This window comes from Mirounga angustirostris, unplaced genomic scaffold, assembly GCF_029215605.1.
Source record: "Mirounga angustirostris isolate CCGP_5_RB_7025 unplaced genomic scaffold, mMirAng1.0.hap1 SCAF_6, whole genome shotgun sequence".
Classification (NCBI taxonomy): domain Eukaryota; kingdom Metazoa; phylum Chordata; class Mammalia; order Carnivora; family Phocidae; genus Mirounga; species Mirounga angustirostris.
The window spans coordinates 121,177,515-121,203,395 of record NW_026991714.1 but is presented as its reverse complement, the minus strand read 5'-3'; the positions used below and the strand labels follow the sequence as shown (position 1 = coordinate 121,203,395).

The 25,881-nt window shown below is 35.6% G+C and overlaps 1 protein-coding gene across 12 annotated transcripts in view; it reads right to left on the bottom strand.

The window, feature by feature from the left end:
- Positions 1–25,881, bottom strand: part of EXOC6 (exocyst complex component 6) — a 355,061-nt gene that overhangs the window by 144,817 nt on the left and 184,363 nt on the right. For 10 of the 12 annotated variants that reach the window (XR_010412520.1, XM_064595028.1, XM_064595026.1 and 7 more), the window contains 4 exons: positions 20,235–20,387; positions 13,796–14,000; positions 3,599–3,751; positions 1,508–1,576 (listed from right to left, as the gene is read on the bottom strand). Coding sequence is in view for 11 of the 12 variants with exons in the window: in XM_064595028.1 (XP_064451098.1) it covers positions 1,508–1,576; positions 3,599–3,751; positions 13,796–14,000; positions 20,235–20,387 (580 nt within the window). In the remaining variant the exon portion in view is untranslated. The remainder of the gene's footprint in view (positions 1–1,507; positions 1,577–3,598; positions 3,752–13,795; positions 14,001–20,234; positions 20,388–25,881) is intronic. The other 2 variants (XM_045878434.3, XM_045878436.3) reach the window with 1 other exon arrangement.

Sequence of the window (25,881 nt, the reverse complement as noted above, 5' to 3'; positions counted from 1 at the left end):
AAGAGACCCACTTTAGATTCAAAAACACAAAGTGATTTAAAATAAAAGTATGGAAAAACATACCATGGCAACAGTAACCAAAAGAGAGTTAGAGTAGCTATACTAATCAGCCAAAATAGACTTTAAACCAAAAAAATACACAAAGAATGACATTTTATAATGAAAAAAAGTTAATCCATCATGAAGCTATAACAATTATAAACATATATTCACCTAAAAACAGAGCTTCAAAAATACATGAATGAAAATTGGCAAGACTAAAGGAAGAACAGATAATTCAACAGTTACAGTCAGAGACTTCAATATTACCACTTTCAATAACAGATAGATAGGAAGATCAACAAGGAAACAGAAGACCTGAATAACAATATTAAATCAACTAGACCTAACAGATGTCTACAGAACACACCACCCAACAACAGCCAGATACACATTCTTCTCAAGTACACATGGAACATTCTCCAGGATATACCATATGTTAGGCCATAAAACAAGCCTCCATAAATTTAAAAGGACTGAAGTCATAAAAATATGATCTCTGACCACAGTAAGATTAAATTTGGAATTAGTAACAGAAGAACTTTTTGGAAATTCACAAACATAGGGAAATGAAACAATATACTCCTAAATACCCGTGGGTTATAGAACAAATAACAAGAATTTAGAAAATATTTTGAGATGAATGGAAACAAAAACACAACATACCAGAACTCATGGAATGCAGCTAAGCAGTGGTTAGAAGGAAATTTATATTTATAGCTGTAAATGTATTAAAATAGAAGAAAGATCTCAATCAATAATCTCAACTTCCAACTATGTGAAAGAGGCCAAGACACAAAAGACCACACTTACTATGATTCTATTTATATGAAATATCCAAAATAGGCAAATCCGTAGAGAAAGAAAGTAAATGAGTGGTTGCCAGGGACTGGAGGTAGGGGAGAATGAGGAGTGACTGTTAATTGGTAAGAGGTTTCCTTCTTCAGAAATGAAATGTTCTGGAATTAGTTTCAATAGTTGCACATCCTCATAAATATGCTAAAACCACTGAATCATACTTTAAAGGGGTAAATTTTTTGGTATATGAATTATATCAAAATAATGTTACTATCTTTTAAAAGAATTATTTAATCAAAAATGAATACAATGTAGAAGGAGTAAGCAATGTAGACACAACATATTTAAAAGCAATTGTGATACAAGAGCACAAATATAAGAAGGGTGAAATGGAAGTATACTATTATAAGGTTCTTACAGATGAAGTGATACATCACTTGAAAGGGGACTACGATAAAGAAAAAAGTAAGTGCCTTACTCACAGGGGATATTTAAAATACTTATGCATGAAGATTTACAGCTTACTGAGCTTATGGCCAGTCTTTAGAAAAGCAGGCCTAAAATGCATACATATCTTTTTTATTATACAAATATTTATGTGTATCTATATACATGTGTATACACTCACACACACACACACACACGATATACATATACAAAAGGTACTCACCAAAACAGAATAAATGTGCAAACATCGGTAAACAGGGGAAAAATCAACCAGATCCTGAACAGTTAAGACCTGAAAAATAAAACCACATTTTTTATGGCATTCACTGTTTATTATTTAGGTATATTTGTGATTTTTTCTGATTACCAAAGTAATACATATTAATTACTCTAAATGTAGCCAATGCATAAGACTACAAAGAAGGAAAATAAACCCAATTCCGCTTCTGGAGACGAGAACTCTAAGCAAGCTGGTATACATTTTTCTCTTATTGTTTCTTTTTTTTTTTTCCAACTTCATTTTATTTATTTATTTTTTCTATTATGTTCAATTAGCCAACATATAGTACATCATTAGTTTTTGATGTAGTGTTCAACAATTCATCAGTTGCATATAGCACTCAGTGCTCATCACAACACATGCCCTTCTTATAAAACCACATTTTAAAAATTATCAAACTTGGGGTACCTGGGTGGCCCAGTTGGTTAAGTGTCCAACTCTCGATTTTGGCTCAGGTCATGATCTCAAGGTCATGGGATTGAACCCCATAACGGGTTCCACGCTGGGCATGGAGCCTGCTTAAGATTCTCTCCCTCTCCTCTGCCTCATCCTACCCTCTATCCCGCCACACTCACTCTCTGAAAAAAAAGAGAGAGAGAGAAAAAGATTCTCCCTTTCCCTCTAACCCTCCCCCCTCAAAAAATTTTTTAAATAATAAAAATATAAAATAAATAAAAATAAAAATCATCAAACTACTAGCTTACTGTTGGATAATATAAGTTAAAGACAGCAAGGAGATTCATGGACTTCATGTTATAACATTTATCAACTATAAAAACATTACAATATAAATACAATGCCTTTGTAATTGTTTTGGCACTAGTTCAATAATTCACTTTATATATTTATCATTATTGTTGAGTGTTTCAGATTATAAAGTAATTAAAGGACAGAGATTATGTATCTCAAACATGCTTAGGAGAAGAGAATATAGAGATTCTCTGAATACTGATTAAAAAAGAACAAAAAAGTAAATTTCGAAAACATTAATTTCCAGAGACTAATCAGGACACACTAATTCCCTTTTAAGAAGATACTAAACTGTCTAAGGCAGTTCATTTGTCCGTATCCCCTACAATATCAGACATCCATTGCATGTGCACACACACACGTGTGTGTGTATATATATGTGTACATTCACATATATATATAAACATACACGTGTGTACACACACACACACACACATAAATACATATAGTTTCACTCATCCTCAGGCATATAGTAGAAACATATATACTGAACTCCCAGTTGTTCTCCAACCACAGAGAAGGCCATGGGCACATATTCATATGGTTTCTTCTATCAATTAATTAAAAGTTCATACTGGGCCCCGACTAAGTCCTTAGAAAAAGAATTTAAAATCTCACTGACAAGGCAAAACTTATGAATAGGCTTCTCATGATATTAACTAAATTCAAAAAAATCAAAGGAAAAGCCAAAAAGTAGGCTCAACAGAAGACTTCATGTAGAGAGTAAAAGAAGCAAATAAAATTAGGAATAAATTTAGATATAGAAGATGAAAGAAAGTGAACACTTAAAGATAACTTCAAGCTTTCTAGAGCTAAGACTTTTTTAAGAATTAAAAAACTTTAATCTACTAGAACCATTTTGCAGTTATCTCAGCACCAAAGGGGAAAAAAGGTAGGCTTTCCAGAATTAGTCTAACCAGCAAGGCCAAGCCATCATGAAATTAAATGTTTGCCACAGATAATTAAAATGAGTGATCACTACAAAAAAATCATTACATTTACAATTTCACTGCTAATTATGGTAGAACAACTAGGTTCAACTATCTATGGCTTATAAATATAATCTAGAATATATACTATTTATCTGTCAACTATGCAGACTAATATTTCAGATGACACACTGCCCTAATAGCTCATTACAAACTGATCTACATAAGTTCAATTTTCACACGGGAAGACTGAGAGTCATACAGACATACATTACAACTCAAAATTTAAAAAATCATAAAAAAAAGAAGGGAAGAAAAAGAGGGAGGGGAAAAGGAAGGAAGGAACTTCCATCACCTCCTCTTCATTCTCATCCTCTTCCTCAAATCCACATTTCAATTCAACTTCATTCCTTTCTTCTGGAATTCTATCATTTATGTACACATTCTTCCCAAATTTTACATTATTTTGCTTCTGTAGAGCAACACTGAAGATCTTCTGCTGTTGTGCCTATTTTGGAAAAAAGAAAAATTCAGATTATTATAACATTTGTTATGGTCAAAACTGGTTCAAGAATTTCATATTTTCTTGGGGCGCCTGGGTGGATTAGTCGTTAAGTGTCTGCCTTCGGCTCAGGTCATGATTCTGGGGTCCTGGAATTGAGCCCTGCGTCAGGCTCCCTGCTCAGCAGGAAGCCTGCTTCTCCCTCTCCCAATCCCCCGCTTGTGTTCCCTCTCTCGTTGTATCACTGTCAAATAAGTAAAATCTTTAAAAAAAAAAAAAAGAATGTCATATTTTCCTTTTTTTTTTTTTTTAAAGATTTTTATTTATTTGACAGAGAGAGGTAGAGGCACAGCGAGAGAGGGAATACAAGCAGGGGGAGTAGGAAAGAGAGAAGCAGGCTTCCCACCGAGCAGGGAGCCCGATGCGGGGCTCGATCCCAGGACCCCGAGATCATGACCGGAGCTGAAGGCAGTCGCTCAACCAACTGAGCCACCCAGGCGCCCCTATTTTCCTATCTTTTTATGGCTTTGGGTGTAGGATCTGGAGTGATGTCTCATTTTTTATTCAGTATTTATGCTCTCACTCCTCTTTCTGAACAGTTGTACCAGGGCTTATCAATATTATTTGAAAAGACTAAGAACCAACTTTTGGCTTTTTGATCCTCCCTAATGTATTTTGTTTTCTATTACACTGATTTCTACTCTTGATTATTTCCTTCCATTTTCTTTTTTTTATTTTACTGTATCTCATGTTTTTAAGTGTACATTATATTAATACATTACATAATTAACATATACTAATATATTAGTATATTAATAATATAATACATCATTGCTGACTATAGGTACAATGTTGCACAGCAGACTTGTAGAGCTTATTCATCTTGCTTAACTGAAACTTTATGCCTGTTGATTAGTAACTCATTCCCCTTTCCTCCCAGTTCCTGGAAACCACTATTCCACTCTTTGATTCTATGAATTTTTCTATTTTATTTATTTATTTATTTTTATTTATTTTTATTTTTTTATTTTTTTTTAATATATTTTTTTTATTTTTATTTTTTTAAAAGATTTTATTTATTTGACAGAAAGACACAGTGAAAGAGGCAACACAAGCAGGGGGAGTGGGAAAGGGAGAAGCAGGCTTCCCGCACAGCAGGGAGCCCTATGTGGGGCTCTATCCCAGGACCCCGGGATCATGACCTGAACCAAAGGCAGATGCTTAACGACTGAGCCGCCAATGCGCACCTGAATTTTTCTATTTTAGATACCTCATAATTTCCTTTTTAAGGACTGAACAGTATACCATACACCACTGTATATATATACTGCATTTTCTTAATCCATTTATCTGTCAATGGACATCTGTATTGTTTCCACATCTTGGATATTGTGAATAATGATGCATGAGCATGGGAGTGCTAATCTTTCTCATGATTCTAATTTCAATTCTTTTGGATAAACACCCAGAAGTAGGATTCTTGGATCATACTGTAGTTCTATTTTTAACCTTTTGAGGAACCTTTTCAAAATAGCAGCCACATAGTTTTGCATTCCCTCAACAGTATGCAAGGTTCCAATTTCTTCACACATTTGCCAACGTTGTCTTTTGTTTGATAACAGCAATCATGAGAGGTGGGAGGTGATATGTCCTATTGTGATTTTGATTTGCATTTCCCTAATGGTTGGTGATGTTGAGCATTTTTTCATATACCTGCTGGCAATTTGTGTTATCTTTTTCAGAGAAATGTCTATTCAAGTCCCTAGCTGATTTTTACATCAGATGATTAAGGTTTTTTTGCTATTGAGTTGTAGGTTTCTTTACATATTGTGGAAATTAATCCCTAATCAGACATAGTTTGCAACTATTTTCTCCCGTTCTGGGGACTGTCTTTTCACACTGTTAACTGCTTCCTTTGATGTGCAGAAACTTTGTAGTTTGGTGTAAACCCACTTGTTTAGTTTCTGCTGCCTGTGCTGTTTGTGTCATATCCTTCTACTTTCTTTGAATTTAATTTGCTATTCTTTCTCTAACTCCTTCAGATGGATACTTAGATCATTGATTTCAGCTGTTCTTTCCTAATTCATAAATTTAAGGCTATAAATTTCCCTTAAACATGACTTTTGCTGCATCCTACAAGTTTTGATATATCATACTTTCATTATAATTCAAAATATTTTCTGGTTTCAATTGAGTTTTTTTTTTTAAAGATTTTATTTATTTGACAGAGAGAGACACAGCAAGAGAGGGAACACAAGGAGGGGGAGTAGGAGAGGGAGAAGCAGGCTTCGGGCGAGCAGGGAGCACGATGCGGGGCTTGATCCCAGGACTCTGGGATCATGACCTGAGCCGAAGGCAGATGCTTAGCGACTGAGCCACCCAGGCACCCCTTGAGTTTCTTCTTTGACCTATGGGTTATTTAGAATTTTATTTCCTAATTTCCAAACATACAGGGATTTTCTACTTATCTATTTATTTCTGATTTCTGGAATAATTCCAATATGGTCAGAGAACATACTCTCTATCATTTCAATCCTTTGAAATTTACTGACATTTGCTCCACAGACCAGAATGTAATCAATTTTGGGAAATGTTCTTTAAAAAATATATGTTCTGAAATCATAGGATACGGTGTTAACATGTGTCATTAGGTCAGGGTTGTTAATCATATTATTTGAAAGGACTACATCTTTATTAATTTTGTCAACTGTTTCTAGCAGTTACCGAGAGAAGTGTATTACAATCTCACCATTATGATCATCAAGTTATCTATTTCTTTTAATTCTGACAATTTTTGCTTTATATATTTTGAGACTATGTTTTTATGGAAACAAATTTAGAATTATTTTCCTGAGGAACTGAATCTTTTATCACTATGAAACATTCTTCTTTCTTCTCTCTACTAATGATTTTGTCTTAAAGCCTGCTTTGATATTAATATACATACATCAGCTTTCTTTTCATTGATGCTTGCATGATGTATCTTTTCCATCCTTTTGCTTTCAACCTCTCTATATGTTTATATGTAAGGTATGTCTCCTATAAACAGAACAATTTAGTAGAGATTTTCAACCCCCTATCAATTCCCCTCCTAACTTATATATGGTTGTTGTTTTGCACTGTTAATTCTTTTTTTTTTTTAAGACTTTATTTATTTGACAAAGAGAGAGACACAGTGAGAGAGGGAACACAAGCAGGGGAAGTGGGAGAGGGAGAAGCAGGCTTCCTGCCAAGCAGGGAGCCCGATGTGGGGCTCAATCCCAGGACCCTGGGATCATGACCCGAGCCAAAGGCAGACGCTCAACAACTGAGCCACCCAGGCGCCCCTGCACTGTTAATTCTATAAATACGTAAACCCCATAAGATGTTTTTGTTTTATACAGCCAACATAACATATGCAATTTTACCCAAAATAGTTGCCCTTTCTGTTTATTTGCTACACCTCTGGGTTTCTAACTGGGATAATTTTCTTTCTGTCTGAAAATAATATTTCTTTTTTGTAGGTCTACTAGAAATAAATCCTCTAGGTTTTTGTTTATCTGAAAAAATATCTTCATTTCACCTTCATCTTTTTTTTTAAAAGTATACTCTACCCACAACATGGGGCTCAAACTCCTGACTCCAAGATCGAGAGTCACATGTTCTATCAACTGAGCCAGCCAGGCACTCCCATTTCACCTCCATTTCTAAAAGAAATTTTTGGTGGGTAAACAATTCTAGGTTGACAGATAAGGTTTATCAGCACTTTAGATATTAGCTCACTGTCTTTTGGCTTCCATTAATTCTGCTGAGAAGTCAGCTAAAGATTAGTATTATTATTACTCTTTTGAAGGCAATAAAATTTTCCCTCTGGCTGCTTTGAAGATTTTTCTTCTTTTATCTTTCTAATATTTTACTATTATATGCCTAAGTATGGGATTTTTGCATTTCTCCTGCTTAGAATTCACAGCACTTTTTGAATCCATGGCTTCAAGGTCTGCTATATTATTTATGTCCATCACTCTTTCTTCTCCTTTCTGGACTACGATTACACATCTGTTAAATCTTCCCATCTTATAGGTCTTTAAACTCTTTACTTTACATCCTTTTGTCTCTCTGAGCCTCAATTTGGGTATTTTCCTCTGACCTACTTCTGGTTCATTAACTCTCTCTTCAGCTCTGTCTAATCTGTCTTGCCAACAACACACTGAGTTCTTAATTTGTAACGTATTTTCAGTTCTAGAATTCACAGATGGTTTGCTTTATGGTTTCCAATGATCTGCCAAAATTCTCCATCTTGTCTTATAATTCCTTGACTATGCTAATTTTTATTTTATTTTATTTTATTTATTTATTTGACAGAGAGACACAGCGAGAGAGGGAATACAAGCAGGGGTAGTGGGAGAGGGAGAAGCAGGCCTCCCGCAGAGCAGGGAGCCCCACACAGGGCTCGATCCCAGGATCCTGGGATCATGACCTGAGCCAAAGGCAGACGCTTAACGACTGAGCCACCCAGGCGCCCCTTAACTATGCTAATTATAAAGTCCATATCTAATAGTTCCATTGTTTAGACTTTGTTTCCCATCCTAGAGTTAGCTTTATATCAATTACCAAAGAGTATACTCCTCTTCATTTCAGTGAGTCAAGTTAAATAACGATCCAATTATTTTCATGACCTTTGGTTTGGAATATTGTCAGTTTTAAAAAAGAAGTACCACTAATTCCTTTTTAAGTGAAAAACCAGCTACATAAAATTTAAAATACCAGAAAAATTAAAAAGATATGATATATGCATGAATGTACATAAAACATCCTGCCTTAACTTCAGTGATTATCAGTAGTGAAAAAAATTTTTAATTTTCTGAAGCCCTGAAGTTACATGGGACCATTTACCTCCTGAGTCGGCATATGTGTGTGTTGGTGGGAGGGACTGATTCACTCTTTGGCCAAAATCCCAACTCTATGAAATGTCCACTAACCCCACAGAAGGAACTATAGTATCAAGCTGTCCAAACTTTGTCAATGATTTTCTGTTTTCAGAGTTTAAATCATTCTTTAAAAGCATTGCTTCCAAACTGTGGTATGTACAAAACTAACATTTCACACAGTATCTACAAGTATTTCTTTTTTTTTTTTTAAAGATTTTATTTATTTATTTGAGAGAGAGAATGAGAGAGAGAGAGCACATGAGGGGGGGGAGGGTCAGAGGGAGAAGCAGACTCCCGGCTGAGCAGGGAGCCTGATGCAGGACTTGATCCCGGGACTCCAGGATCATGACCCGAGCCGAAGGCAGTTGCTTACCCAACTGAGCCACCCAGGCGTCCCTCTACAAGTATTTCTTGAAAAAAGGTTCTATGCTCAAGTTAGTTAAATACACATTATATATTGTATCCCCTTTATAGATTTGCAATTCATAACTAAAGGAATATACTTAACTTGAACCCGGATTTCCAAAACTTATTTGACCATTTAGTCTCCTGTTTTCCCCTAAAGGACATTATTAAAATGTGTGCCAGAAAATACAATATGGAAAATGTGAACTGAGACTATGAATTTTAGGTATTTAATTGTTAATTAAACATCAGACTACTCATAGTGCATTCATCTCTCACAAGAAAGAGGGGAAAAAACAAAAAACAAAAAACACTACAAGTACAAGCCTGTTTTTTTACTTTAAAAAATTCTCCCTGGAGAAGCTAAGACTCAACTCTAAGATCCTTCAAAAAAATAACTTTTTGTGCCACTCATTTTAGGCATGGTACTAGATCCCAAGAAGGTAAAAATAAATAGGATATAATCCCTCACTTAAAAAACTCACTGTCTAGGGTGAGCCACCTGGGTTGCTCAGTCAGTTAAGCATCTGTCTTCTGCTCAGGTCATGATCTCAGGGTCCTGGGATAGAGCCCAGCACCAGGCTCCCTGATAAGCAGGGAGTCTGCTTCTCCCTCTCCGTCTGCCCCTCTCCCCTGCTCATGTGTGCGCATGTGCTCTCTCTCTCTCTCAAAAAAAAAAAATCTTTAAAAAAACCCCCAAACTCACTGTCTAGTTAAGGATACAAAATAAACAATTATAGTGTGAAAAGTATAAGGGATATATACACCAAGGAGGAAGTGACCATCTCTTGCTGGCAGGAGTGAGACAGAGGAAAACAGATTCCACAGACAAGGTGATGCTTAAGCCAGCTTTTGGGAAAAAAAGCAGGAATTCTTCAGACGTGAAATTTGGGAAAATGGAAAGCATTCTAGGTAGAGGAAACAAATTGTGTATTCAAAAATTTGTAAGAGATCCAATACTGTTATATCACAGGAAGAAGTATCAGGAGATGAGGCTTTTGTTTCATACTGAAGAATTTAGATTTAGGTAAAGGGTCACATGGAAATATGGTTAGCTGTGGGCAGGAGCATAGGAAAAGAAATGGTAGAAGTGTTGGCCAGGAGATTCGAGTTAGAATTTCAGATTAGTAAGATGGAAAAGATAAAGCCTAAGTTAAGTATAAGAGAATAAAATTTGAAGCCAGTGTTCAGAAGAATCCAGAGATTCTGAATCTAGAGACTGTCATTATCTCAGAGAACTATGTAGGACTCAGAGAACTTTCTCTTTCATGAAGAGAAAGTGGTCATACTTGCATTTTAGAATAATAAGTGGAGAAAAGACTAGAGATAAGGAGAATAATTAATTTGATATAACAACAGTCCAGGTATGTAGAGAGAAGGATACAGAATCTACAGATACTGAGAAGCAAAATTGATAGTTACTAAGTAGGACTTAGAAAAAAATTACATAAAGAATATAAATACTCCTGAAAAGTCTAAAGTACTCCCCAGTTTCTGGCTTATGAAAGTAGGACATATTACTACGTGACATAAGAAATATAGGAAAAATAGATTTTGTAAGAAGATAGTGAGTTTACTTTTAGAAATGCTAGGTTTGATGGGCCTACAGGATATTCAAGAGAATATATAACAAGTAAATCCACAAATGGGACATGAGATAATGGAATTAAGACATGCTTAGAAAAGGTTTCTGTGATGAAGTTCTGTTTCAGTTGCAGAGGTAGGGAGCTTGATTCTTTTTACAAGAAAATAACGGTAGTAAACTAGGAAGTCTATTCCCTTTCAGCAGGAAATTCTCATAAACCTCAAATCCCAGGGCCCATGACCTGGTGGATGGCCTAGGCAGAAAGTCCAAAACTGGTCTATGAAAAACAAGTCAGAGAAGATAAGTTTAACAATGAAACAGATTGTAAAATAGAACATGAACTCTTAAACTATCGTTTACATCCTTGTGCTGAAAAAACCTTACCAAGTGATTGTGTTTTTTATCCTCATGGCATACATAAAACTCCTTGTCTAGACTTAGGAGAAAAAGTACTGAAAACACTGTAATGCTGAAGACAAGAATATAATGTTGCATAACTCTCCAGTGCAGAAAAACACTCACTAATCAGAGGCAGTAAGAAAGACTTAGTATCCTGAGACGATACGGGAGGTGCTACAAGAAGAATCAGAGGCTCCCCTGATTGCATCAGTCCTGTTAGTACCTTGAAGGTCAACAATGGAGGAGAAAGATGATCACTTTAGAGAAAAGCTATTAAATCCCACACTTCATTATACCTTAACAGTGAGATAATATCCACTCTTGGTTCTACTTTCCTAGGGCTTTCCTAACCTACATAGTTCTCTGAGATAATGACAGTCTCTAGATTCAGAATCTCTGGATTCTTCTGAACACTGGCTTCAAATTTTATTCTCTTATACTTAACTTAGGCTTTATCTTTTCCATCTTACTAATCTGAAATTCTAACTCGAATCTCCTGGCCAACACTTCTACCATTTCTTTTCCTATGCTCCTGCCCACAGCTAACCATATTTCCATCATTCCAAAGATAGGGAAAATGGCCTCAGGCCTAGCTTCCAAAGAAAAGACAGGAAATAAATTTGGGTTTCGTTCTCTTTTGTAGCTTCTGTATATTTACAGCAAATAAATATATTGTTTTATCAACCAAGTATTTAATCTGAACAAAAGATAATATCAAAAATAATTTGAAGACTGGGGCGCCTGGGTGGCTCAGTCGTTAAGCGCCTGCCTTCGGCTCAGGTCATGATCCCAGGGTTCTGGGATCGAGCCCCGCATTGGGCTCCCTGCTCCGCGGGAAGCCTGCTTCTCCCTCTCCCACTCCCCCTGCTTGTGTTCCCTCTCTCGCTGTGTCTCTCTCTGTCAAATAAATAAATAGAAAATCTTTAAAAATAATAATAATAATAATAATTTGAAGACTGAATCTGCTACAGTCCACCTACTGATAAGCAACAGTTAACAGGAAATTCTTTAAAAAAAAGCAACTTTAAAAAACATTATTGTACAAGTCCTACATTATTACATACGGTTTTCATTTATTATTAAAGTAAAATGATCCTGATAAAGAATTTTCAAAATCTATACATCCTCAAGGTAAACAATTTACTAAACAAATTTATTAAATCTATTAAACAAATTAACATAGAATAAAGCTGAAACAATTAATAGAAATATAATGGAGATTATCTGATTTATAGATAATTCTTTAAAAAGTTCAAGTAGGGAGGAAGTTCATATACTGAATTTTAGTTTCCTCTGTTGTGACAACAGTCTGATACAAATACATTTCTTTAATTAGAAAATAAAGCAAAATAAAATAAAATAAAATCTTCTCAGGAAGCCCTGGCTGGAGAAGGAAGAGAAGGTCATGCCTGCGGTACCCTCTATAGCTTCCCACTCAGGGCCCACCCAGCCCATATCCCTCTGCCCCACCCTGCCATACCTGAAGCGTCTCTAAAGTAGTTTCTAATACTTGAGAAAAAAAATTAGGGGTTAGAAAGCATGTTGAGCACTGTTTTATTTCTATGACACTGTGATTATTGGGAATTTTAACTAACTCAGAAATTTTAAGTTATAATCATTTTAAAACTTTTTATTACTAAAAATTTCAAATACAGATTAATATAACAAAATCCCAAGTACTCATCACCTACCTTCAACAATTAATATTTATACATTCTTGTTTCATCTATATACTTTACCCACTCACTCCACACATACACACACACACACACTATACACAAACCAATTATTTTTTATTTTTTACAACTTTGAGGTCAGATTTATATACATTGAAATGTACAGATCTTAACTGTACAATTTTGACAAGTGGGAGACAGAACATTTCTATCTCCTCAGAAAGTCCTTTTGTGTCCCTTCCCAGGCAATTAGCCCACCCAGAGGTAAGCACTGCTCTGATTTTTTTCACCTAATTAGTTTCGCCTGCTTTAGAATTGCAATATAAATGGAGTGACACAATCTGTGCTTTTTTTGTGTCCAGCTTCTGTAGCTCAGCATAATGCCTGGGAGATTAATATTTGTTGTTGTACATATCAGTAATTTCATTCCTTTTTATTGCTAAGTAATATTCCATTGTGTTTTTATACAGCACAATTTGTGTATCCATCCCCTTTTGATGTCCATTTGGGTTGTTTCTAGTTTTGGGCTAGCTGTGAACAAAGCTGGTATGAACATCACAAGGATATGTTTTCTTCATTTCTCATTGGAATTATCTAGGAGAAGAACTGATGATTCAAAAAGTAGGTACATTAACTTTACAACTGCCAAATCTTGTCCACTGTTTTCTTTTTATTATTGAGCTGTAGAAGTTGTTAATTCAAAGATAATACTTTTAAAGAGAACAATTTAGAACCTTAGGATAAAAGGAATCCCATTTGCCTCTGTGGCTGCCACGGTTCATCTAATTTTACATCAAATTCGCCTGCCGGCACAAGTTAATGAATTACCACATACTTGGGATGATTCCCAAGAGACAGGCTCGTGAGTCAAGTTAGACTGACCTAACTTAAATACGGAATAGCTGCAAACCAAAAGAAAATGTTGATTAAATCCATTCTAAACAAAGTTCAGGAAAGATACGAAAAGGATAAAACTAAACAAAAATAAGCATTTTATGTAACTAAAAACAAGTAAACTCTGGATATATTCTCTAATTAGACTACTGAATAACATTAAAATTTTCCTTTTTAATCTCACCTGTTTCATTGCTGTTTCACCTATTTTGTCAGAATGTTTTCGAATGCTTTCCAAAAAGTCTTTGAGATCAGACATGGAGATTTCTTTAATATCCTCACGGAGTTTAGGAAGATTTTCTATCATTAGCTGACAAAACCGGTATTGACTAACTCGGGGAAAAAAAACATTCTCTAATTGTTCCATAGTTTTTAGAGCAGAATAATACCTGTGAAAGGTTAAGAAGAAAACTCCATAAAAAGTTATTACATTAATTTTCAAGTTAAAATAATTAGTCCAACACTCCAATCAAAAGGGGCACAGTTAAAATAAGTAAAATTACCATTTATTTCTATTTACTAAGCATAAACTATAAACCACATGAACAAGATTGCAGGTTGAAAAGTCATGACTTATACTAACATACAGTTTCCTTATTTCATTTCACTTAAATATGTAACATCTGTAACAACCTAAATCTCATCACAATATCTTTTTTTTTAAGATTTTATTTATTCATTAGAGAGAGAGAGAGCACACGCGGGGGTGGGGAGCAGAGAAAGAGGGAGAAACAGACTCCCCCCACTGAGCAGGGATCTTGCTGTGGGGCTCGATTCCAGGACTCCAGGATCATGACCTAAGCCAAAGGCAGACAGACGCTTAACTGAATGAGCCACTCAGGCACTTGTCATCACAATATCTTAAAGGTATATGCACAATATTTCTGAAATTTTTAATTATAATAGTTATTGATATGTGTTTTCATAATCTCTCTCCCATCCACATACCATCACATCAAAAAAGTACAGATTTAATTCAACTTAAAGTAAAATGTGTTTTAAGGACATCTTTTTGAAAATTTTACACTATTTAAAGCACTAAGAAATAATATTAAGTATCAAAAAACCAAGTGAAAAACCACAGTGATTTATTCTCAACTCAACAAATACATACTGAATGACATGGTGGATTGCAGTTAATTAGTAAAATATAGCCTATGCCATAGAAAAATTGACATGTACTTTCATATACATACTTTGATTTTCTCTAGACTTCTATGAGGTAGATGTGTATGGCAGATATCACTATTAATACTCTACAGATGAAAAACTGAAACACAAAGAGTACACAATTTGGCCAAGATACTATAATTAACTGGCAGAAAAACCATAACTATCAGTTTCCTACAATAATATTCACCACCAAAATCTGCTGAAAGTAGGTAGAAGAATTTTTTAAATTAATCAAATAATATTCTATACTTTCCCACTGATTTGGATATTAAAAATGAGAAAAGGCATGATCTAGAGAACAAAAAAAGTAATACACAGGTAATTTGAAAGACTGTAAATTCAAAGCTATTTAAAGATATTTACTGATTCTCTAGCCTATATTCCCAAAGATAGAGCATATTTTGCAACCTGTCACAAAATCTATCACTATTTTAAAAATTCGATGCCTAAATTTTATCTTTGTTATTTAAAATCATTAGAATTGTTATAAACAAATAAAATATACATTTGGTCAGAAATGAACATATTTAGGTGATAAAATGGGTGGGAGAGAGATGTCATTACAATGACTTTGATAATACCTAAGACATTATAAATTTAAATGAAGTAAAATGATGAATAGTATCTTTTCTGAGTAAAATAACATTTTATATACAATAGGTCAGTCAATAGTCAAATTTTGACCCTGCCCTATTTTGATCCTGCCCGTATTTCCTGATTTGATGTGAATTAGGTATACTCCAAAAGTATTATCTCCACAACAGATAGGCTTTCTGAAAATTCATGGTAATGCCTACAATGTATTTGAAGTCATAAAGTGATAGAGGCTAAATGAAAGTATTACCAGGAGTTTTTGCAACATCCAAAGACACAATCAAATGACTTCATAACACAACTGTGCTTTCCTTCATGCTTCTATACCTCTCACCTCCCATCCCAGGATTCCCATGTCACTGAACCATGAAGCCTTCCTAGCACCCCCACACAACACAACCAAGAAATGTGAGCAGTTAATGCCAGTGGGCTGAATCCTTAACTAATGAGAAAAGTAGGTCAGAAGATAAATTCCTCTTTCCTCCTCCTAGATGAAATGTCCTGAATTTACAATAATATATAGAACTCCCAAAAGTTCTTTGAAATTGATCAACATTAAGCATCACTGCCTAACTCAGTAACTCAACTTCATATTGCTCTCCCAAGTTCGCTAACTCATTTCCCTTTCACTCAACTCTGCTTCTCAGCTTCCGTAGGATTATAGTCCAAAAAAAGTAGTAAACAATAAGGTTATAACTCAGGCTTTGCTTTCTAGGAAACTCAAGCTAAGAAACACAGCAAGGCTATATTCTTAGGCAGAGAACAGAAACCAGAGACCAGACCCTGAATCTTTCTAAAATTTACCCACAAATCTCCTAAGCTTTATATTCCTAAATGCAAGCAAAATTTCCACAATGGATTACCATTCTCTTTTGGTATATATCATGCTATTTTTAAAAAATTGTAGCAGTCATCCATAACCACTGGAAAAATACAAAACTATAAAGGGAAAAATAAAAAGCACCATCTGATACTACCATGTACTAATGACCTCAATTTGGCCCCAGTTACATCCAGTCATATATCTACAACATTTCCAGGTCTGTATGCTCATATCTTATTTAAAAACATATCATGGAAACTATCTTTAACTAAAAGTATTCTAGAACAGATTAATATCCTACTTGTAAGGAAAAATGTGATGATGTCCTCATAATTGGGATTTTAAGTATCTGATTTTTTATTTTTTATAAATAAGACTAAAGTAAATTTCTCCCTATATCAAAACCTCTACCAAGATGCCTGCTTTTATAAATATGAGACATTTTTTAAAAAATTATGTGTCATCCCTAAATGGAAAACATGTGACTACTATAATGGTTCTCTGGCCCATAGGGTACAAATTATGTCACTGTTCTTATTTCATTTGCCTTCCCTTGAGCATTTCCAATTCACCAAAGTTTGAACTATCATAGAAGTGGTTACTTCAGTCTCTACTATTCTAAACACAGTGTCCTGCATATAAGAAAAAATTACAAGATACATAAATAAGCATAAAAATGTGATCCAAAAGTAAAAGTCAATGGAAGCATATATACAGGTGGCCTAGACCTTGGAATTAACAGATGAAAACTTTAACTATTATAATGTTATAGACTCTAGGAAGAAAGAGAAGTTAATATGCATTAAGAGATGGGAAATTTTAGTGGAAAAACAAATTACAACAAAGAATCAAATGAAAAAGCTGAAAATAAAATATCAGAATAAAGAACTCTTTCAATGGGCTTAAGAGCAGACTAGATGCAGAAGAAAAAATGATCCATGAATGTGAAGACAACTGAACAGATATTTTGCAAATTGAAACATACACACAAACACACAAAGAATAAAGATAGGACGCATAGTGTCTGAGATCAAAAGAAATAGGCTCAGTAAAGTTTAAGATAGGTTCAAAAAATTACCCAACATGAAACAAAAAAAGAGAGAAAAGGAGGAGTTCTTAGAAATTATGGACGACATTAAATGATCTAACATACATGTAACTGGAGTTCCCAAAAGAAAGGGGAGAGAGAAAATAATGGTGAAGAAATATTTGAAGAGATAAGAGCCCTGAAATTTTCAAAACTGATGAAAGTTATCAACCCCAGATTCAAAATAAGCTAAACAAACCCCCAAGCAATATAACTATAAACCTAACCACATCATAGTCAAACTTATAAAAAAAATATATGGAGGCCAGAGGAAAAAAGACCTAATTGCAAATCTTGTAACACCAATGAGAATGATAGCTGAACTTCTGAAGAGAAACAATGGAGAGCAGAAAATGAAAAAAAAACGTAATATTTAAATTGTTGGGGGGAGGGGACCCTCTGAAAACCCAGAATTCCATACTGATACAAGCTATTGCTCAGAAATAGAAGTAAAATAAACACGTTTCCAGAGAGGCAAAGCAAGAAAATTTTCTTCAGCAGACAGATGTGTAGTATAATAAATACTAAACAAAATTTATCATGTTAAAGTCAATTATGCCACTTAGAACCCTGGATCTGCAAAAAAAGGAAAAAAGAGCAACAGAAAAATTAAGTGGATAAGTATAAAAGAATCTGTTTTAATTATGTGTGTGTGTGTGTGTGTATTACAAGTAAATTACATTAAAACAAAAACACAACAAACAGGATGGGAATAAGTACAATTGTCTTAAGTTGAGGGGCGCCTGGGTGGCTCAGTCGTTAAGTGTCTGCCTTCGGCTCGGGTCATGATCCCAGGGTCCTGGGATCGAGCCCCGCATCGGGTTCCCTGCTCCACGGGAGGCCTGCTTCTCCCTCTCCCACTCCCCCTGCTTGTGTTCCCTCTCTCGTTGTCTCTCTCTCTGTCAAATAAATAAATAAAATCTTTAAAAAAAAAAAATAACATTATTTGAAAGTCAGCTGTGGTGAGTTAAAAATGCATACTGTGCTCTCTAGAGCAGACAATAAAAGGTTAAACAAAGATATATACCTAGTAAGTGAATAGAGTTAGAGATAAATATATATATCCCAAAACAAAACCTCAATCATGAAAAGGAAGGAAAGAAAAAATACATCAGACAAATAGAAGATAATTAATTGAAAAGTCAACCATAATAATAATTACATAAATATAAATGGTCTAGGGGTGCCTGGGTGACTCATTTGGTTGGGCGTCCAGCTTCTGGTTTCAGCTCAGGTCATGATCTCAGATTCGTGGGATTGAGCCCCACGTAGGCTCTGCACTCAGTGGGGAGTCTGCTTGTGATTCTCTCTCTCCCTCTCCATCTGCCCCTCTCCCACTTTCTCTCTCTAAAATAAATAAATAAATCTTTTTAAAAGTTAAAAAAAAAAGGTCTAAAATGCCATTTGCAAAGTAGAGATTGCCCACTGGATGAAAAAAAGTTAAGACCCAACTATATGCTGTTGATAAGAAACACACTTTAAATATAAAGAGTAGGGTTAAAAGTAAAAGGATGTCAAAGATATACCATGAAACATCCAGCTAGAATAACTAAAATGACTACATCAATACCAGCAAAGTTGAATTCAGGACGCAGAATATTACCAAAGATACAGAAGGACATTTCATGACACAACGTTAGTAAGAATATAAAACAATCATAAATATGAATGCATCTAATAACAGAGCTTTGAAATATATAGAAGAAAATTTGAAGAACTAAAGGGAAAGTAGACAAACTACAAGAGGAGAAAACGTTACATCCCTCTCTTACCCCTGATAGAACTGGCCAGCAAAAAAAACACTAAGGAGAAAGAAAATCTGAACTGCTCTAACACTAACATGACCTAACTGGTATTTCTAGAACACTAAAGCCACAACTGCAAAATACACAGTCTCTTCAAGTACACATGAAATATTCACCAAGACAGATGATATGCTGGGTCACTAAACAATTCTCAATAAATGTCAAAGGTCTGAATTCCTACAAAGTATGTTCACTCATCCAAGAGTATCAAACTAGAAATTAATAATGAAGATTATAACATATCCTAAAAGTCCCCCAAATATTTGAAAATTGAATATACTTGTAAATAAACCAAACCTTTAAAAAAAGGAAAATTAAGGAGCAGCTGGGTAGCTCAGTCAGTTAAGCACCTGACTCTTGATTTCAGCTCAGGTCATGATCTCTGGGCATAGGGATCAAGCCCCATATCAGGCTCAGTGCAGAGTCTGCTTGTCTCTCTCTCTCTGCTCCTCTCCCCATTCTTGCACTCTCTCTTTCTCTCAAATAAATAAAATCTTAAAAAAAAAGGAAAATAAAATATTTTAAACTAAAAGATAATAAAAAACATTTCAAAACTGCACCTAAAGTAGTTCTCAGAGGAAAATTATAACTTTAAATGTTTGTAATACCAAAGAAAGGCATATGGCTGGCTCAGCTGGAAGAGCATGTGACTCCTGATCTCGGGGTTATAAGTTCAAGCCCCATGTTAGGTGTAGAGATTACTTAAATAAATAAATGTTTTTAAAAGCCTAAAAAAAAAAAACCAAAATATTTTTTTTGTCATTTTAGAGTCAATTGTGACATATATAGTATTTGGGTACAACTTAAGCTTTTTAAAATATACTGATTTTCCTATCCTAGAGAAAATGTTTCAATAGAAGTTGAGTTTCATTATAGCTTTTGTTTGTTTGTTCCTTCCATTGATATACTGATGTCTAGGAAATTATAGTCATTTTGAGGGGAAATTATAGTCATTTTAAATTAAAATTCACTTATTTCACAGCATACTTACTGTTCAAATCATTTCAATAAATGATTGAAAATTTTTTAAAAAAGGCATAAAATCATTGTTCTAAATTTCTACTTTATGAAAACAGAAAAAGAACAAATAAAATCCCAAGTATAACAATGCAAATAATAAAAATAAAAATAGCCTTTTTGCCTGTCCAGACACGGTCTGCCTCCTGCCCTTTGGTTGAGGGGAAGAGCAGAAGGAAGTCTGCAGGTCTGCAGGTCACAGCGGTGCGCCTTGAGGAGAGGACGCCTAGAGCAAACCGCCAGAAGAGGTCCAGACCATCCTGAACATGGAAAAATCCTGAAAAGAAAATGAAGAACAGCCACAGAGCGCACCCAAGACGGAGGACGAGCAGCCTCCTGTGGAGCACTCTCCTGAAAAACAGTCTCCAGAGGAACCATCTTCCGAGGAGCAGTCCTCGGAGGAGGAGTTCTTTCCCGAGGAGCTCCTTCCCGAGCTCCTTCCCGAGATGCTGGTGTCTGAGGAGCGCCCTCCTCAGGAGCGCCTTTCTAGAAGGGACCTTTTTGAAGAGAGCCCTCCCATGGAGCAGCCTCCTTGTGGAGTGGGAAAACATAAGCTAGAAGAAGGAAGCTTTAAAGAGAGGCTGGCTCGCTCTCACCCACAATTTAGAGGGGACATACATGGCAGAAATTTAAGCAATGAGGAGATGATAAAGGTAGCAGAGGAGATGGAAGAGATGAAAAGAGTACGCAACAAATTGATGGTTATGCACTGGAAGGCGAGACGGAACCATCCTTATCCTATTTAATGTGTTCGGCCTTTAATTCTGTTTTGCCTGATATAAGTATTGCCACCTGAAGGTTGTATTTTCTCATATACCTTTCCCCATCAATTATAACTTTTCGCGTGGCTTTATTCTAGGTGATTCACTTGTAACTGGCATAAAATTGGGTTTTCCCTGCCCACAAGCTGCAAGTTTCCCTTTTTCAAACATGAATCTCACCCATTTGCATGAAAAGATGTACATTATATATTGTGAAGTGAAAAATAATTTTTGAAAAGTAAAAATAAATAAATAAAAATAAAGATAGAAATCAAAGAACAAACTCAAATATTAGATCTTTGAAAATATCCATAAAATTGATAAGCCTCCTGTCACATAAATCAAGGGAATAAAACCACAAATTACTAATATTGGGACTGACAAAGATGAACATTACTACAGGTCCTACAGACATTAAAAGGATGATAGGACAATATTATAAATAAGTTTATGCCAATAAATTCAACAACTCAGATAAAGTGGTCCAAGTCCTTGACAAAACATAAGATAAGAAAACTGACTCAAAAAGAAATAAAGTCTTAATAGCTCAACATCTGTAAAAGTAATGGGATTCATATCAAAATTTTGCCAGCTGGCTTTGCTAAGAATATAGCACTCTGGGCTTATTTCAAACTGATTACTTTTTTCTTTCTCTGTTGGTATTTTTCTGTGATCTTCACTCTGAGAATCTGGTAGGGCTCCTGATGCTAAAATTCATAAGAAGAGTGGTGGACTTCCTGTACCCCCAGGAATTTTTTTTATCTCTGAAGCCAGTATGCTCATTCAACCTTTAAGTATTCCTATCAAGGTCCAGCAGTGGCTTCTGCTCTCAGTAAACTGTGATAGTCTCTATTTGCCTGTCTCTCCAATTCCAGGGGCAGCAGATTGCCCTATGACCTCATTTCTCCAATGGCTCTAAAAAAGGTTTTTTAGGGACACCTGGGTTGCTCAATTGGTTATGCATCTGCCTGTGGTTCAGGTCATGACCCCAGGGTCCTGGGATCGAGTCCCACATCAGGCTCCTTCCTCAGCAGGGAGCTTGCTTCTCCCTCTGCCTGCTGCTCCCTCTGCTTGTGCTCTCTCTTTCTGACAAATAAATAAAAAAAAAAAATCTTTTTTAAAAAAAGGTTTTTTATTTTCAGTTTGATTAGCTCTCTTCTTGTTGTAAAGACAGGAGTGATTGCTTCAAAGCTCTTTACATGTGAGATCAGAAACTGTAAGTTCCTTATTTTTATTCTTTCTTTTTCCTTTTTATTAATTTGTAAAAGTTCTTTATATATTGTGGTTATGAGTCCTGTCAGAAAAAAATCTTGCATATGTTTTCTCCTTGCCTATCAATTTTCTTAAAAGTGTATTCTGATGAATAAAATTTTTTATTTGAGGTCCACGATTTCCAATTCTGCATAGTAGCTTTTTGTGATCCTTCTAAAAAATATTTTTGCTTACCCCAGGTAATGTGAAAATATCTTCCTACATTTTCTTATAGAAGTTCTAAGATTCTGGGTGGAGAACAAACACAAGACCCAACTATATGTTGTATAAAAGGAACCACTTTAAACATAACAGAGAGATTAAAAGTTAAGGGATGGAGAAAATATACTATGCTAACACCAATCAAAAGCTGGAGTAGCTATTTTAATTTCAGATAAAGCAGACTTCAGAGCAAGGAAAGTTATGAGAGATAAAGAAAAGCATTATATAATGATAAAATAATTAATCTCTAAAAAGACATAACAATCCTTAATGTGTATGTGACTAATAACAGAGTATCAAAATATGTGAGGCAAAAACTGATAGAACGGCAAGGAAAACAGACAAATTCACTAATATAGTTGAAGACTTCAAAACTCCTCTAACAGTAATTGACAGATCCAGCAGGCAGAAATTCAGTTAAGAATATGCTTGAACTGGGGCGCCTGGGTGGCTCATTCGTTAAGCGTCTGCCTTTGGCTCAGGTCATGAACCCACAGTTCTGAGATTGAGCCCCACGTCCAGCTCCCTGCTCAGTGGGAAGCCTGTTTCTCCCTCTCCCACTCCCCCGGCTTGTGTTTCCTTTCTTGCTGTGTCTCTGTCAAATAAATAAATAAAATCTTTAAAAAAAAAAGAATATGGTTGAACTGAAGAGCGCCATCAATCAACTGGATTTAACTGACATTTATAGAATACTTTTCATCCAACAACAGAATATATATTCTTTTCAAGCTCACATAGAAAATTCACCAATATAGGGGCGCCTGGGTGTCTCAGTCGTTAAGCGTCTGCCTTCAGCTCAGGTCATGATCCCAGGTTCCTGGGATTGAGCCCCACATCGGGCTCCCTGCTCAGCGGGAAGCCTGCTTCTCCCTCTCCCACTCCCCCTGCTTGTGTTCCCTCTCTCGCTGTATCTCTCTGTCAAATAAATAAAATCTTTAAAAAAAAAAAAAGAAAAGAAAATTCACCAATATAGACCATATTCTGGGCTATAAAACACACATCAACAAATTTAAAAGAATAAAAATCATATAAAACTAACATCATACTTAATGATGAGAAACACAATGCTTTTCCCCACGAGATCAGAAACAGGCAAGGATGTTCCTCATCATCACTCTAATTTAACGATCATACTGATATTCATTGCTAATCCAATAAAACAAGAAAAAGAAATAAAAGGTAATCATACTGGGAAGAAAGAAAGAAAAGGCTTGTCTGCAGATGACATTATTATCTATGTAGAAAATTCCAAAGAATAGGGGCGCCTGGGTAGCTCTGTCGTTAAGTGTCTGCCTTCGGCTCAGGTCATGATCCCAGGGTCCTGAGATCAAGCCCCGCATCGGGCTCCCTGCTCAGCGGGAAGCCTGCTTCTCCCTTTCCCACTCCCCCTGCTTGTGTACCCTCTCTCGCTGTGTCTCTCTCTGTCAAATAAATAAATAAAATCTTTAAAAAAAAAAGAAAAGAAAATCCCAAAGAATCAACTAAAAAAACACCCAGAACAGTAAGTGATGATGGCAAGGTTGAAGAATACCAGGTTAACATACCAAAGTCAATCGCCTTTCTGTAAACCAGCAAGAAACAACTGCCGATTTGAAATTAAAAACACAATACCATTTACTTTAGCACCAAAAAACAAATTATGTATAAATCTAACTAAATACATACAAGATCTATATGAAGAAAAGCACATAACTGATGAAAGAAATCAAAGAAAATCTAAATAAATGGACAGATATTCCATATTCATGAATGGATTTCAGAAAAATTAACTCATAATGGGTCAGAGACATAAATGTAAAACACAAAACTCTAGAAATTAACATAGGAGAAAATCTAAATGACCTTGGGTTTGGCAATGAATTTTCAGAAACACCACCAAAGCATGATCTATGGGAAAAAACTAGTAAGCTGGACTTCGTTAAAATTAATAATTTTCTGTTCTAAAAAGACACTGTTAAGAGAATGAAAAGACAAGCCACAGAATGGGAGAAGATATTTTCAAAACATTTAACTGATAAAGAATTAGTATATAAACTATACAAAAGGGCGCCTGGGTGGCTCAGTTGGTTAAGCGACTGCCTTCAGCTCAGGTCATGATCCTGGAGTCCCGGGATCGAGTCCCGCATCGGGCTCCCTGCTCGGCAGGGAGTCTGCTTCTCCCTCTGACCCTCCTCCCTCTCATGCTCTCTGTCTCTCATTCTCTCTATCTCAAATAAATAAAATCTTTAAAAAAAAAAAAAACTATACAAAAAACACTTAAAAGTCAGCAGTAAGAAAACCACCAACCAAATTTAAAAGCACACAAAATATCTGAAGAGATAGCTCACCAAAGAAGATATACAGATAGCAAATAAGCATATGAGAAAATGCTCAACATCACATGCCAATAGGAAATTGCAAATTAAAGTGAGATATTACCTACATCTATTAGAATGGCTAAAATCCAAAACGGTGACAATACCAAATCCTGGTGAGGGTGTGGAGCAACAGAACGTTCATTCATTATTATTGCTGAGAGTGTAAAATAGTAAAACCACTTTGATAGACAATATGGCTGTTTGTTATAAAGCTAAATATAGTCTTTCCAGGGATGCCTGGGTGGCTCATTCGGTTACAGGTCTGCCTTCAGCTTGGGTCATGATCCCAGGGTCCTGGGATCAAGTCCTGTATTGGGCCCCTCACTCAGCAGGGAGCCTGCTTCTCCCTCTGCCTGCCCCTTCCCCTGCTTGTGCGCACTCTCTCTCTCTCTCTGACAAATAAATAAAATCTTAAAAAGAAAAAAAAGCTAAATATAGTCTTTCTGTATGATCTAGCAACTGTACCACTAGGTATTTATCTAAATGAATTAAAAAGTTATTCCACACAAAAACCTGAACACAAATGTTTACAGCCGCATTATTCATAATTGCCAGAAATTAGAAGCAACCAAGATGTCCTTCAACAGGTGAATGGATATATAAACTGTGGTACAACCATATAATGCAATATTATTCATCAATAAAAAGAAATGAGCTATCAAGCCACAAAAAGACATGGAGGAACCTTAAATGCATATTGCTAAGTGAACAAGCTAGTCTGAATATGACATATACTGTATGATCCCAACTACAGGACATTCTGAAAAAGGCAGAACTATAGAAACAGTAAAAAGGGGCGCCTGGGTGGCTCAGTCGTTAGGCGTCTGCCTCCGGCTCAGGTCATGATCCCAGGGTCCTGGGATCGAGCCCCGCATCGGGCTCCCTGCTCCGCGGGGAAGCCTGCTTCTCCCTCTCCTACTCCCCCTGCTTGTGTTCCCTCTCTCGCTGTCTCTCTTTCTGTCAAATAAATAAATAAAATCTTAAAAAAAAAAAAGAAACAGTAAAAAGGTCAATGATTGGCAGTGGTTGGGGTGGGAGGGGAAGGGATGGGGAAAGAGATGAAGCACAAGGGATTTTTTAGGCAGTTAAGCTATTCTGTATGATACTGTCATGGTAGATATGACATTATGCATTTGTCAAAACTCTCTGTACAACACAAAAGAGTGAACCCTACTGAAAA